The sequence below is a fragment of the Anneissia japonica genome, unplaced genomic scaffold (assembly GCF_011630105.1).
Source record: "Anneissia japonica isolate Jap-2015-1 unplaced genomic scaffold, ASM1163010v1 scaffold128_len593404_cov183, whole genome shotgun sequence".
Classification (NCBI taxonomy): domain Eukaryota; kingdom Metazoa; phylum Echinodermata; class Crinoidea; order Comatulida; family Comatulidae; genus Anneissia; species Anneissia japonica.
The window spans coordinates 362,426-378,278 of NW_022713787.1; the positions used below are offsets into that span (position 1 = coordinate 362,426).

Genomic DNA, 15,853 nt, shown 5'->3' on the forward strand with positions numbered 1-15,853 from the left:
AACTCTCTAGTAGACATATTACGTGATTTGATCCGATGTTTCATATTAAATTGTCCAATATCATGTCTGCATTTCTGGATATACAAATCCAAAGAATTAAATTTACCAGGAGCAGGAGTCCAATTAGATTTTTTTCGATTGAGTTGTTGGAATTCATCCTTGTTGAGTGTTGTAGAACTCTTATCACGAAACTCTGCTTTAAGTCTTAGGCGTCTATAATATTGTTCCAGATCAGATTTGACATTAAATTCATCAATACATTTCTGTTGAGGTATGAATGACAGGCCTTTAGATAAAACTGACCTCTCATCATCCGTTAGAAGTAAATCTTCGGGAATGGTAACCACAAGTTTGGATGTGTCAACATTTCTCTGAGTAGATGCAGTCATATTCACTGGGCGATCTCTTTTCAGTGAATCCAATTTCTTCTGTTTTCCTAACAAAAGACAGTCATAATACCATAGGTTTAACTCATGGACAATACCACGTATGTGATAGAAATCAAGAGTTGTACATGCACCTTGTAGGTTGTTGCGATGACGAATCATGTGGTTATGGTGATACGAAATTTTGTCCTTATGACATTGAATACTCCTACGCATAAATTTACGGGAAACATCGTTAATGTTCTTCTTAATGAACTTACGATCCACAAAAGCGAGGGATGGTTTCCAATTCGACTTAAATGATTTCGGAATGATATTCTTGCGAAAACATGAAGAAAGAAATCCAAGATTACTGGAACAGCGGGACTTGCTAAACGTATATGAACCAAACGCAAAACCAAAACTCCTCACACAAACCGGATACTCCAAAAGATATTCATTTAAACGTCGGCGAACAATCTGAAGTGCTAGTTTAGGATCAGGCATGGTGACACGTAAACAAGACGTATAGTCACATCACAAACAGACAACACAGTTACAGTAAAAAACGGAGATTGCAGCAGAATTGTAAAAGTAGATATCCAAATAAATATAGAGTTGCTGCATAGACAGATTTGTATATATAAAATAAGAAGTCAAACAAAGTTCTGTATCTGTCTCAAAAATAAAATATTTATTGTACCATATATATATATGTATATATAAAAGCATACTATTCTTTAAAAACAAAGAAGCAGCTGTGTTCAAGAACCATGGCTAGAGATTGAGCACTTATGCCTATGTGAGGTAAAATTATCAAAAAAAAAAATAAATAAATAAATACCTTGATAAACAACTCTTATAAGCAATTCGTATAGTTTGAACTACTGCGTATGACGATAAGGGGCGGATCCAGAAATGTCCAAAAGTGTGCCGCCGGAAGGGGCGCCGAAAGTTGGGGCCGGTCGAGATAATACTTCCCTAAGGGGTCCGGGGGAACATACCCCGCGAAATTTTTGTGTTCTAGACGCCCGAAAATAACCTCTGAGGCGTTTTTGGCGATCATTTGTTTTTCTTTCTTTCTTTATTTCTTTCTTTCTTTCTTTCTTTCTTTTTTTCTTTTGTTTTCTTTTTTACCTTTATAATCGGTAACTTTCAGAGGTGATCGATTAGAATGTACTCATAGTGAAAACCTTGTTCTTATAATGCTAGAATTATATAATTAATGACGACTAAACTATTAATTATAATTGTATGAAGATGATCATATTTCAAAAACAACTTAAATACATTATACATATTTTCAATTGTACCATATTATTGTGATATCGATGTGATATTTAATCCATTATAAGTCGAAATAATTATGTCCAAAATATGCTAACATTTTTATCTTGATGTATTCAAGAAATGGTTAGGAATATATAGGAAGGAGAATATTACTCGGTACAGGAAAATTGGAATACCAGTATTGTTGTTCTTGAAATAAACCCAACAAAGCAGACTATGTAAATGCAATGTGTTGACATGTGTTACACAGGACGCATTATCGATTGCAATGCAATGGGACAAAATTAGTGTAGATTTTAATCTTCGTTATAATTACAAAACCACTAATTACTAATGAACAATGGTTATTAATTGTAAAAAGAAGGCTGTATTGAATTCGTCACCTGTTGCCATTATTGTATAACATTTTTTTTTTAAATTTTTATTTACGGTGCGGCACATTCATAACCTTGATTTCATCCGTGGATAAAGCAACTAGATATTTTAGCTAGGCGTCCATGCCGAAGTTGAGTGTTTATTTGCCTCTATGATTGCATACCATACCTGGGCATATATATTATTCCAAAAAAATCTCTTCAAAAAGTGGTCTGTTGCAGCAAAAAATTGAATGTGAATGAAAATTATAATATTCCTTTGCACAATTCGACAGTTTATATTTTTAAAAAAATCTATTGTAAAAAACGCTACAACATTAGAGAAATGTTCCTCCAGGCTCATATCGACATAATTTAATAATAATAATAATAATAACTTCAGCAATAGCCTATACTCTTTCCTCTAAAACACGGGTGCTACAACATTTTCTTATATGTTTTCAAAGCATTTATTATAGCCTACTCTGGATTATTAATATCGGTATAGTTAGAAAAAATGCCTTTAGACACTATTGCATTGATGCATGGCGACATGCCTCAACAGCCCGGGAGGCAGAACACCGATGGTATGGCAAACTTACTCAGAATAAAGAAAGTCAATTTAATTAATGATCTATAGAAACTACATCTATGACAATATGCAGCATCTATGGGATCCGTAAGTGGCCTACCCAAGTTGCTAATTTGGTGTGACGTGACGTGCTTTGTTAATGACGTAGGCCTAAGCGTATTCTGTATCGACTTCGTAAGCTCCCTAATTTACTGCAAAACTCCTTAAATTGATCACTGCCTCAATGTCCAGGAAGAAATCGCGTCCGGTATCAGACTACTGACAGCTATAGGTGAGTTGAAGTGTTCCTCCTTGATTCAACATCGACGAAATTGACAGAGTTGATTGGATTATTCCTCCACATACGACATCGGTGCCGGACACTACGATATAGGCCTAATGTTTGGTAAGTTGCGCGACACAAAGGCTTGTATAAAGTATTATTTATTTACAGGTCTCCCTCCAATTAAAGACCACTTTTGGGACCGGAGTTTTCATGGTTTTTAGCAGCTTTGGTCTGTAAATTATAATAATAAATATAAAAGATATTTGTTAACTTGGGACCACAGAAAAGTGGATTTTAATTGGAGGTGGTCTTTAATTGGAGTGGTCTTTCATTAGATGGAAACCTGTATTTACAAAAATTAAACAATTTGTATGGATCAATTTCATTCATCTTTCATGCCTATTTCGGAATTTTACATCCATATAGGCCTAAACAAAACGTTTGACGAAAAACTGAGAAACGGTAAATGAGATACAGATTTTTGAGTAGGCCTACTTACTGAGGAAAAAAGGGACGGAACCGCCCTTTTTTACACTTTTTCCCCAGTTTTTAAACATTCAAAAACATATATCTCATTTACCGTTCCCCACTTTTTCGCAAACAACTTTTTTCTGTCTTAGAAATCAGTTCTACAACATAATAACATTTTTTTCATCCGGAGTCTGAAATTAAAGCGCTAAGCGGCTGATAAGAAAACTGGTAATCAAGCTGCTATTAATGTTTCAAAACCTTCCACAACGCACATTATGAGAAGTAATAAAGAATCGAGGCTTCTGAAACAAATGAAATAGGGTAAGGGTGGGGGAATTGTGAACCTTTAAGCATATTTGCATAAATTAAACAAATGTGGATTGAGTTATACACCTGGAAGTTTTTTTAAATTATCAACAACTATGCAAAAGTCCGGTAAGTAAATCGCAAAATATTAACCGCTACTTACTCTTCAAAATATTCCTAATGAAAAGACATAATTATCCCAATCCATAAAAAGTGCTTAAAATAACTTGAATTATATATAATTACATCTGTACAGTCTCTTGATGAAGTCCACTGTGCATATGGAAACATTGTATCATTTGCTCTCCAAGGTCGGAGAAAAATGGATTACTTTCACAAAAGTACATTTTTGGTACAAAATCTATGATTTTCTGGTAATGGCCCAAGTGGATTTTATTTATTTATTTATTGACACTTTACCTTTAGAACGCTGGCACACACAACTCGTGTGGTGCGGTCGGACAACAATAACAACTAAAATAGAAAAGTAAACAACTTAATACAAAAACAAATCATATAAAGAAAATCACAGCAAATTAACCTAGAATGTATTTTAAAGCCAACAGATTAACTCAAAAAGTTTTAACTATAGGCTTAAAATTTAAAAAATGTAAACTAAAGGTACAGAATCATAACGTTAAAATGAAATTAAAACAGGAATACAAAAATCAAGTAAAAATAAGAAAAAGCACCAAAATGCATTTATTGCATATTTTTTACAGTAATTATCAAAAATAAAAGCAGAATCAGCACAAAAAAGTGACTGAGTCTGCTCCTAAACTATACAACGATTTATCATCAGCAACTGATGTTGTAAAAAATGTAAGAAAGGTCACAGAGTGTAAGGTATACTTTTTAAATTTGTTAATTTCATTTCTAATGCCGTCAAATGCCGTACATTTTAATAAGAAATGCTTAGTGGTAATGGTAATGGTAATGTAAGCACTTAGAGCCTTTAAACTGACAACATTGCGTTTTTTGGTGGCCATTTTGAATAATTTATTTATTTTTGCATTTTCACGATGAAGATGTAGGCCCTATGTTATTGTATTTTGATTATGTTTTATTGGATTCCTTGAACTAAAGAACATAATTATCGACACCAAGATTATGGTAATGTGAGCACTTTAAGCATTTAAACTGCCAAAATTGTGTTTTTTTTTTTTTTGGCGGTCATTTTTATTTTTCCTAATTTTGGCGGAAACGGTTGGAGTGACATCGTGGTTCCCGCAAATTTTGGAATCGGCATACTCAAAAACCCCCTAGGACAAAGTTTCATCCTTCTTTCTAGAAGTGCACGCCCCAGTCATCAGCCCCACTACATGTATTTGATTTAGATTTACCCAATTTCTTTGATCGCCAAATTAATAATATGTTTGATTTATAAAGCGCTTAACACCAAAAACCCTCTAAGAGCTTCACATTACTTCGCTTTTTTCTTCTTCTCAATGATTATCCAATAATTTTTGATTTACTAGGAATGTCAGAGTTCAAAATATCATGCACTTCAACAGAGTCATTAAATGAATCGGTATGTTTATCTGAAAGAACAAGGAAATCAATTACGAGAGGTATTACCGGTGCATTGCTGCTTGCGTTTTCCTATGCTGAACGATCCTCGACGCTGGCGTCTGTGAACCTTGTTTCCTGCAGTTGCTAAAGTGCGGTCTTCGCTGCGAGCGTTGAAAGTGTTCATACTGTCGATATGATGGTTTCGCGGCGGATGATTTTGGAGTTGATGGTTTGATAACAGCATGGACTGCATTCATGTTACTGAGAAGCAATCTTGTACCTATTTTGGAGATATATTTTGGAGATATTCAAACCTCCAGCATTTAGATTTGAGTGAACAGCAGAACCGTTTCTCAGAAAAAAGGTATCATCATAATTAGGCCCTATCAATTAATTTCGAATTAGTTTTCTCTGCAATTTTCTTAATGCTATTGTTCATGTTTGTCCGTGCGTGGGCATGAGGTGGAAAAAAGTAGTTTTGTAATTGGCGACTTCAGCTTAACTTAATTGTTAACCAACTGTTTGATAATCACGGATTCAAGGTCTCCATCTAACAGTGGCGGCGCCAGCGGTGGGGGGGGGGGGGGCAGCGGGCTTAATCCCCCTCCCCCATCGGCCAGCTAGGAGTCCCAATTTAAAAAAAAAAATCTCGTTTTGGGAGAAGGGGGCCCTCAAATAACACTGCGTGCTATAGTTACACCCATAAATATTTAAGTAGCCCCCCCCCCCCAAGTCGGACTCGGACATCTTAGCCACCCTAACAACTATATCATAGAGCCGCCACTGTCGTCTGACTCACAGTTGTTGGTGCAATGTGTACAATAATAGACTCGAATGATGATTCTGTTTTATCACGTTTACTATCAATGTCGCTGAATTTAGATCCTCGACAACAGTCAACTTTAGTGTCTTTGAGACCCCTTTCAATAATATCCCGTATAATCGAGTCACCGATTATGAGGCATTTCTTATCAAGATTGGCTGGGATTCGCATTGATGTTTAAGGCATACCCTTTAGTAAATTGCTCTGTAATTCAGAAATCTGATAGGCCTACTTTCTGGTCATTTAGCTGTGGCAAATTTAAGGCAATATCTTCAGCCATTTTGCAGATTGTATCCTGTTGCTGTGTGCTCTGTCTTGCGAGTTCTTTAACAAATCTTGGTAGAGACATTGTTGGTCTAATAAATAAACAAACAGAAAACTGAAACTGAAAACTAGAGCGTGACACTGCGGGTAGAACCATATTTGGGGTTTGATTGCGGCTTCTGATTGACACATACTCTATGGTAATGTTCATTACAAATAGAGCATTCTAATGTTTTCCATTACTATTATGTTCTAAAAAATATTAATCTACCAATTCGTGAAGAAAAAAATCCCTACGGTTTTGTCCGAATACGCCGATTTATAACAGCTCCTCACGCCGATTTAGATAGGGAATTTCAAGAAATTTGAGGTTTTTGGCTGTTCCGGGCTCGTTTCTTACTCCCTCACTCACAGACTATTTCTTTGTTCGAATTGGCCCAAGTGGATTCGTGGAGGGAAAATAATAAGCTTGAAGCTGATATAAAACTTATATGATTAATTGGGTAGTTTTATCGGAAAATAAGAAAATATAAACTCCATCCAATCCACGATTGCCTCTCATGGGGTCAAAAAATCTCTCAAGCGTGATATTCCGATTAACTGGTATGACGTCATACTTCTGCGTGCTTGACTTGTGTTCGCAGTGTTTTGACTTCTTTCTTCATGTAATTTGGCCTAATTTAGTTATCTGTTGGATTTTTGTGTGCTTTTATTACCTTTATTAAAAAACAAATGTCCCAAGGCAAGATACTTGCAGCAATTAGGCTATATTTCTGCAAACAAATGTAATTTATAGTGTGGACCGTTTGAAAATTTCCATAGGGATGTTAGCGTGGCTAAGCCAATCCGCCAACACGAAAGCGTGGACTAGGGGAAAAGAGATCTCAACATTGTTCACTTTACATTGTACTATGTGTACTGTTAAATATGTGTTCAAATACAAGTTTTAACAAAAGAATATTGACTGTGCAAATTGAATTTTGTTAGTATTTTAACTCCATAAATGAAAATGAAACAAACCCAATGTTTTTAATTGGTCGATCCAAACTACTTGTACAGCGGGGTTGATTTTACCTCAGTTCGCTGCTTTCGTGAGAGCTGGACTAGCAAATGATAAAAAGTGGCAAAAACGTTTCCATATGGGACGAAAGCTAGAGAATAAATTCTATATTGTTAGTCAAAAGGGCTGCTGTCGTTTCTTTTATGTTATTACAGATGTATTACTTTTAATTCATGTATAGCTATAGTATTCACTCGAATTAGATCTAAGAATAATTCCTGAAAACCAATAATACGCTAACCGAAATATAAGATAGATTTAGAAAAATACGTCGCTGCAATGATAATATTTTCACATTGAAAAATGTATTACTACAACTAGACTTGCAGAAGGTGAATATATACGGCTGTTCTTTATTTTAAAAAAAACCTTAGAGTTGCGTGGTATTAGAGGCAATGTATGAAATGTACTATGTATTATTTGAAATAAGGTCCAATCTAATGTTAAATTTGAAGACATTGAGACAGAACACTATTTAAAATTGAAGAGGACGCCAAACATAGTTGTGAAATGTCACCTATTTTGTTTTGTGTATAGGACTTATCAAATCAGTTGGAAACGTCGACTAGATTCGGACTCGTTAGATCATGGAAATAATATAATATTTTCTATTCAAGTCGTTAAAACATCAATACATTGGCCTACGTTATAATGTTAGGATGCTATGATGCTCTAAAACAATTCATCACTTCTCTGATGAATTGAAAGTAATACAAAATAAATGTTATACAGAAAATTAACTGTTGTTTATACTTTTGTTTGTTTTTAATATTTTCAGTCTACAATGAGTTTCTTTGTTAAGGCTATACTTATTTTGTTCTTACTTGTCGTCGTCCATGTTGTTTTGTATCTATCAAAAACAGAAGAAAAAATAAATTACAAACTTGGCTCAACCTCTGGATATTTGTATTTGAGGTGAGGAATATATTTTATATATATATGAAATACGTTATAATAATTATTGTATTATTATCATTATTATTTGGCACAAGAGCTGTTAATATTATTCTTATATAGGCCTATATTTTCATTATCGCTGTCGTTGTAGTCGTTGTCATTGTTGTTATAGACTGATATTACTATTTAACATAAAAACTGCTTTATGTATTGCAGTCCATGAGAAAGTATGTTATAATTGTTGTTATTACTTTATTTTCTTTAGGAAATCAAAAAACCTATCAAGTGTAGGGTATTTAGAAGACCCCGATGTATCGCACATATTAAATGAACACTTGGACAGTGAAGAAGTTGAGACATTTAGGTAAAAGTGACATTTATTGTCGTAGAAAAATATTGCCAGAAGTCGTAAAAATTGGTTTTCCTGTTACATAGGCAACACATATAAAAAAGATGTCCATAAAACATTGAAGCTCTATAAAAACACTTTACACGATATATTTTTTTAGCAAATCACCTACTTATACATGAAGTTTAACATATCGCATAAAAAAAATCACATTATTATTATTATTATTATTATTATTATTATTAGGCCTATTATTACAGTACACTCATCACAATTTTCGTTAGAATTTTTTGGTATTATAGCCTAATATTTTTGTTTAATGTTTTATAATTGGTATTGTTATCATTTCAGCCATGAGTTTCACCTCTTAAGCCGGTCACTTACTGCGTCCGACGGTCGACGACCCACACGATTTTATGAATAACGCAACGCAACGACGCGCGCGACGGATCGTTTGAATGACGATCCGTTAGACTGACATAGACAATCAGCAGACGGTTTCTCGTCGTTTAGCGCTAACAAGAATCGAAGTTGGATTCGTCGTACGACGCGCAGTGAGTGCTTGGCTTTATTAGGTTACAATCCAGAAAAAATACCTTGCAATTTTGTTATTATTGTATCACTGATTACCGTTACTGCATTTCTCTTTTAGGAAATGTAAAAATCTATCGACTTTAATGCGTTCAAAAAAGTTTGATGTATTGCAAAATTTAGAAGAGCACGTGAACGCAGATAACGTAGAGAAATTTAGGTAAGAGTTGATGAGTCAGTGGCGGATCCAGAAATTTGAAATAGAGGAGGCCCAGGGAAGGGGGTTATTTTGACAGATAGAGGGTCTATCACCTCAGGCCTCCACCATGGTTGGGGCTGAGGTAAGAACATTTTCGATTATGGTACATCTAGATAGCCAGAAATGACACTCTCAGACTTAAAATTTGAAAATAATTTCAACTTCTCCTATTTTTTTTTAACAATTTTGACAAATTTAGTGAATCCACCACTTTGAGTTGTACCATTTCCGCCACACCGTCATTAAAAATGTATACCGTATTAAATCAATCGCAACAACTATGTTTTGCCGGTTGTGGTAAAGTGATAATTTCTCAGGGATCGTTTATTACTTCGAGTCCACGTCTGTACAGTACCGTATCTTTGTTTGTGCTTGTTTTTTCGAAATTTGATTTTTGAACTCAGAATTTCTTGTGCCTGACATGTTTATAATCAACTCTCAATGTGTGTAGGACTGAACTTGAATAGCGCATTGTTTCAATGGAACTGTTTACTGGTTGACTCCATTTTATTTTAAAGCGTTTATTTTACTTATATTTCAATAGTGCAAATATTTTCATTTTTCAGAAAAACTCTAGCATCAATGGAGATGACAAGTGAAATGTTCTTTCATCCGACTAAAATAAACAAAAAATTACAACTTGGACAGATACCAATACAAGATTCTTGTGCTGTCATTGGAAGTTCTGGTATTTTAAAGGGTAGTTCTTGTGGTAGGGAAATCGAGGCTCATGATTTTGTTATAAGAGAAAATATGGCACCAGTGAAAGGATTTGAAGCAGACGTTGGTACCCGAACTAGCCTGATGACGTCTAATGATGAAAAGACGCGTGACCTGATTTACTGCTTAACAAATTCAGAATCACCTTGTCATAAAAAATACACAGAAGTCTTAAAGGGATTTGGCAAGATGTACTTTGGAATACCAGTTTATAGAAACAGACCGAAGAGTGATCAGAAAGAATACGACAACTTCTTTAGTATTGCAAAGTTTGTAAATTCGGAAATTGACTTTAGGATTCCTTTGCACAAATTCAGATATGAGCTAACCAGGTAGGCTATATTTCTATTTAATTTATTTATTTACAATTAGGCCCAATTGGTCTATATATAATAACATGATGGAACGGTTGGGGCAATGTCTGCGGCTCGGATGTTCACACCGTGCAAGTCACTTTACTTGGGCAAGCAAGACATTTTATACGTTTGTCTCTGCGCAAAAGTCGAGTAAATGGGTGTGAATCAAGATAGACTTTCTGTCGGTCCTAGAGATACCGTAGCTCTACAGAAGCACTCGTATGTATCTATAAAGCCTTGGTTCTTCCTATTGTTGAGTACGGATTATCTGCATTGGGTCCTTAATATAAAAATCAGTCATACCGAAATGAACCGATTCAACGAAGGGCGTCCCATAGAATACTAAAGGTAAGTTTGGGGGTTATTTCATATGATGAAAGGTTACAGAAACTTGCTTGGTTATCATTACAAAACAGGTGTAATTTTATTTAGTTTCTTTTGTTTTTCGATGTTTATACAAATATAACACCTGTAGTGCAATCGATAATATATTTATCAACTCTCGTCATCCAGGTAATCTTACTTTCATTCATCCCTATGCCCGTATACCGATACGCTCAACATTGATCTATTCATTCATTTCCTGTATATTGGCATCTCTTCCAAGTAAAACTAAAGACGACACTGTCACTTGCACACTATTTTTTAAATAGATTTAAAGCGTATCTTTTTAGTCATAGTGTAGATATATTTTAACTTTTTGATACATTTTATTTTAAAGATTTTATTCGAATTTTTATTGTGAAAATGTTTGGTGTTATATTGGAACTTCTGGCTCACTGATTGCGTCTTTAGAAATCCCAGGGCCGTTGTGTCAAATAAGTAAATGAAAATGAAATTATTACGCTTCGATGGCCAAAGCCTGTTTGAAGTTAGCGCTAACATCAGAAAGAATTCTTGTTCTGAAGTTGATATTTTTAGTAATTCTAATTTAGGAAATTTATATTTGATTACCTTGTTGAGTAATTTTTTTTTTTATTGTTAACCGTTTATTGTGCATTTTTCTGGTTTTTTAAATATTTTCTTCTGGCAAAGCGACGTGTGCAATAATTTTTGAATGACTTTTTTGTATTGTTAAAGCCGTTTTATTATCTTGTTTCTTATCCTGTCTGTGTAAATTCAAGCCTGTAAGTGGCGTTTAATTCTTTTGATGTTGGTTTTGATTTGATAATTAAATAAAATATGTATTGTGTTTATGATTATATAATTGATATTTTTCAATCATTGTTTCCTTCTGTTTTTAATTTTGTAGGTATTGGAAGCTTCCTAAAATAGCATCCGGTGGTTTTGTTAATGTTAATATTGCTTTCACATTTTGCAAAAGAATTTCGCTCTACGGATTTTTTCCTTTTTCGCAGGATCTGAGCGGTCGAAAACTGAAATATCATTACTATGATAATCGTAGTGTGAAAAGTGGGCTAGGTGTTCACAGTATGCCATTGGAATACAAACTTTATAGAGAACTGCATAAAAACCATACGCTTAGACATGTTATAACACCATGTAGCTGAACAGAGTCCGTTGCCGTAATCACATGCTGTAATAAGATTCTTCTTAATGTAAAAGAGTGAATTTCACAGTGATCACAATAAATTCTTTCTCGAATAAAAATTACGGTATCTTTTTAATGATTGTATATTTTTCTTATCAAAATTAGTAAAATTCACTCTGAACAGAGTGAAATTTCACTCTCTTTTCACAATATCTATTTCACTCTATTGGAGTGATCACTGAAGCATTCTTTCATTCTGTGTTTAACTCTTTCGCAGGGGCGGACTGGCCTATCAGTCAATCAGTCGCGGACCAATGCGCCGTTGGGGTCCCTTTTGACAAAAAATAAATTATTAAAAAAAAAAAAAAAACGTAAGAAATAAATTTTGGTTATTGGAGCCTTGTAAGCAGGTTCCTAATATTATGTTGCAACTCTTTTTCGTTTATAAATTACAAATATTTGGATCAATTATTAATAAATTTTAAGGACTGTAAGCCGTAGGCCCAGTGTATACAATGGCTCTATAAAGAACCAGTACATCATTCGAGACGAGTAGGGGGATACCCTGGTGTACTGGTACAAACAACCCCTGTGGTGGACGAGGAGAGTTACTTGTAACGGGTTACCGTGTAGCAAAGACACGAAGGAACCCTTAGTTATTTATCGAGTTCTAGTCCATGATATCAAGCGCCATGAGCATCTTATTTTGATGGATACCTATAATTATTACTACACTATTATTATTACATGTTTGGATACAAAATTTAAAATAAGCATTGTTTAGTAGCGGTATTCTGTTGTCAAATAAAATGTAATGCAAATAAAAGAATGAAGAAAGGAAAAATACTAACATTTTGTGTTGTCGTTTTTTTCCAAACACAATATATATTTCTTTTTATTTTCTTCCTTTTCCTTTTCTTTCTTTTCATTTTCTTTGTTTAATAATACACTACTAGGCAAAATAGTTACCCTTGTTTTAATGTGAATGCTTTAATATCGTGCGTATTATATGACCCCTGTCTCTTATACACATCTAGATGTGTATAAGAGACAGGGGTCTTCACCCCCACCTTATAATTCTCTGACCCGCCATTGCAATTGTTTAATTTTGTGTGCCACCAATTTTCTTGATTTAGTTTAGAACAGCTGCTGAGACCGAATAGGACTATGCCCTAAAATAGTTACGAGCGATTATCATTTATTAATCCTACTCTAGCCTAGGCCTTCAGAAGTAGGGAGTAAAAGAAGCAATTCTTACTATGAATATTCTGAGAACCTTAGGTAATTTCCCGTATCACATCAAAGGGCCCGCCAACTAATCTTGCACTGGGGCCCTTTCGCAGAAGACCACCTCCAATTAAAGACCACATTTCTGCGATGGCCCCCGATGAATTGGTTATCTTTTATCGTCAGCTGTTCCCTCCAGTTAAAGATTCCATCTATTTAGAGACCATGGGTTTGGTGAACCCAACTGATACTTTCCCCCTTCATGTACAGACCACTATAAAATAAATAGTGATTTTAATGCAGTTTTTTTTTTCCTACAATAAATTTTTATATGACTTGCACATAGAAATATTAGCCAATGCACTGTTTTGTGTACAGTGTTTTGTATATTGAATGACGGTAATGTTTAGTGGCATTGTTAGTAATATTTTAAAGGAAAGACAAGTTGATGTCTGGCTACCAAGAAATGTTTAATTAGGAATAAATAAGAGCATGCAGTTACTGTACAACCATTTTGAAACATTTAATTTATTATTTTTCAATTTCCCTCTAAATAGATAAAACTAAAGACCACATTTAGTGCCGATGAGTCCCAAGTCTCCTGTAGAGTCCCGGAATGGGGTGTCCTGGAATTCGGCACGAAGAACGCATTCTGGTCCGCGAGCAAACACAAATCTTTCGAAATAAATCATCTCCCGCAAATTCATGATGATATTTGCATGCTTTTACTAGTTTTATACTGTATTACCAATTTCATTTCATTTCATTTCTTTAGGCACGAGGGCCAAGGATATGCCAATAAGCGAACTTAATCACTGTCCTGCGTGGCATATCCATTTAACAACAGGGGACTTAATGGACCAGTACACCGGGGTAACCCCCTACTCTTCTCGAATGATGTACCGGGTTCTTTAAAGTGCACACGAGCCAAATGCGTACACTGGGCCTACGGTTTAAAGTCCTTATCCAAGAAGACTTGTTCCACCACCGGAACCATTGGCGAGTGAGGCCGTTCGAACCGGCGCCGATATTATCAGATCTGAAGGTTACGATGCCCCTGACTTAACCGCTCGGCCAATCAACTCGCCTAAAGCAATTACTGTCAATCATAAAAACTTGATAAAGCATGCAAATATCATCATGAATTTGCGGAGATGGTTTATTTCGGAGATTCGTGCTTGCTCGCGGGCCAGAATGCGGGAGTCCTTCCTGCCAGTTTCCAGGAGACTCCATTCCGGGACTCTACGGGAGACTTTGAACTCATGGGTACTAAATGTGGTCTTTAGATTTATCTATTTAAATGGAAATTAAAAAAATAATACATTAAATGTTTTAAAATGGTTGTACAGTAACTGCACGCTCTTATTCCTAATTAAACATTTCTTAGTAACCAGACATCAACTTGTCTTTCCATTAAAATATTACTAACATTGTCGTCATTCAATATACAAAACGCTGTACACAAAACAGTGCATTGGCTAATATTTCTACGTCTAAGTACACAAGTTATAATTTTATTGTGTTTATATAACACAATTTATTGTAGAAAAAAAATGCATTAAGATCACTGTTTATTTTATAGTGGTCTTTAATTGGAGGGAAAATTTTCAGTTGGATCTACCAAAACCATGGTCTCTAAATAGAGGAAATATTTAATTGGAGGGAACAGCTGATGATAAAAGATAGCCATCCAACGGAGGCCGCAGAAATGTTTTCTTTAATTGGAGCTGGTCTTTAATTGGAGGGAGAACTGTACTTATTTTAATGAATATACACTACTATATTATGTGAATTTATTAAATATTATTAATGTTCGTATCTTTTTAATGTTGTATAAGCCTATAAACATTTTTAATCCATCATGAGCTTATTTTGTATTGTACATTACAACTTTATTGACAATCCTTAACTTTAATATTTAAGATTAATTTTGAAAATGTTTATGGGTATAATATAAAATAACATATAACTATTATAATATTTTGGCAAATGTATGATGGCCAAGCCGGCCCTGATTAGGCCTATTTCCAATTAAAATCTAAACACTTAAATTAAAAATGAAGACGTTAATTTTTTTTTTTAATTAAGCATGTGCCAAATTCCCTACTAGTGAGGAGCCATTTTTTCAACAATGATGAAAAAATGTGTTGCACCCTACCACACCCACTCTTATTAAAATGGCCGGACCACTTGCAAAATGCTATGACTTATTACAAATCCTGACACACACAGTGGTATTGAGGGTAGTGACCACGGGGGAATATATTTTAATATTAGACACTGTAATGAACACATATACAGACCAGCTGGTACTTTTTACGATTATTCTAAACTTGATATACCCACATTTATCGATTACCTGTCATCAACTTCTTGGCATATTGAAAGCCCTGGTGTAAATCTGAAATAGAGTGCATTTAAGGAAAATTCATGCATATATTAAATTGCGCCATACCTAGACGTAAAGGAAAACGCCAACCTAAAGGAACCATCGATTACCGAGGAATTACTACAACTGGGTAGGAAAAAAGATAGGCTGTATAAATCTGCAGTTAAATCTCGAAACAAACAAATGGTATAAATATGTCTATTTGGCGAATTACCACGTTGTACTAAAGATGATCTGGCAATTAGTTTTAATAATAATAATAATAATAATAATAATAATAATAATAATAATAATAATATAAGAATTTATAAAGCGTCAATTAAACGATCGAG

At 34.5% G+C, this 15,853-nt stretch overlaps 1 protein-coding gene across 4 annotated transcripts in view; it reads left to right on the top strand.

Annotated features, from left to right (window-relative positions):
* LOC117108739 (alpha-2,8-sialyltransferase 8B-like) overlaps positions 1-12,740 on the top strand; it is a 13,556-nt gene extending 816 nt beyond the window's left edge. The window contains exons 1-7 of one of the 4 annotated variants that reach the window (XM_033250867.1): positions 2,460-2,985; positions 5,121-5,518; positions 8,080-8,216; positions 8,464-8,562; positions 9,200-9,298; positions 9,904-10,389; positions 11,666-12,740. In XM_033250867.1, the coding sequence (XP_033106758.1) occupies positions 8,086-8,216; positions 8,464-8,562; positions 9,200-9,298; positions 9,904-10,389; positions 11,666-11,924 (1,074 nt within the window). In that variant the 5' untranslated portion in view covers positions 2,460-2,985; positions 5,121-5,518; positions 8,080-8,085 and the 3' untranslated portion in view covers positions 11,925-12,740. Of the gene's footprint in view, positions 1-2,459; positions 2,986-5,120; positions 5,519-8,079; positions 8,217-8,463; positions 8,563-9,199; positions 9,299-9,903; positions 10,390-11,665 lie in introns of those variants that run through there. The other 3 variants (XM_033250866.1, XM_033250865.1, XM_033250868.1) reach the window with 3 other exon arrangements.
* The last annotated feature ends 3,113 nt before the right edge of the window (positions 12,741-15,853 follow it).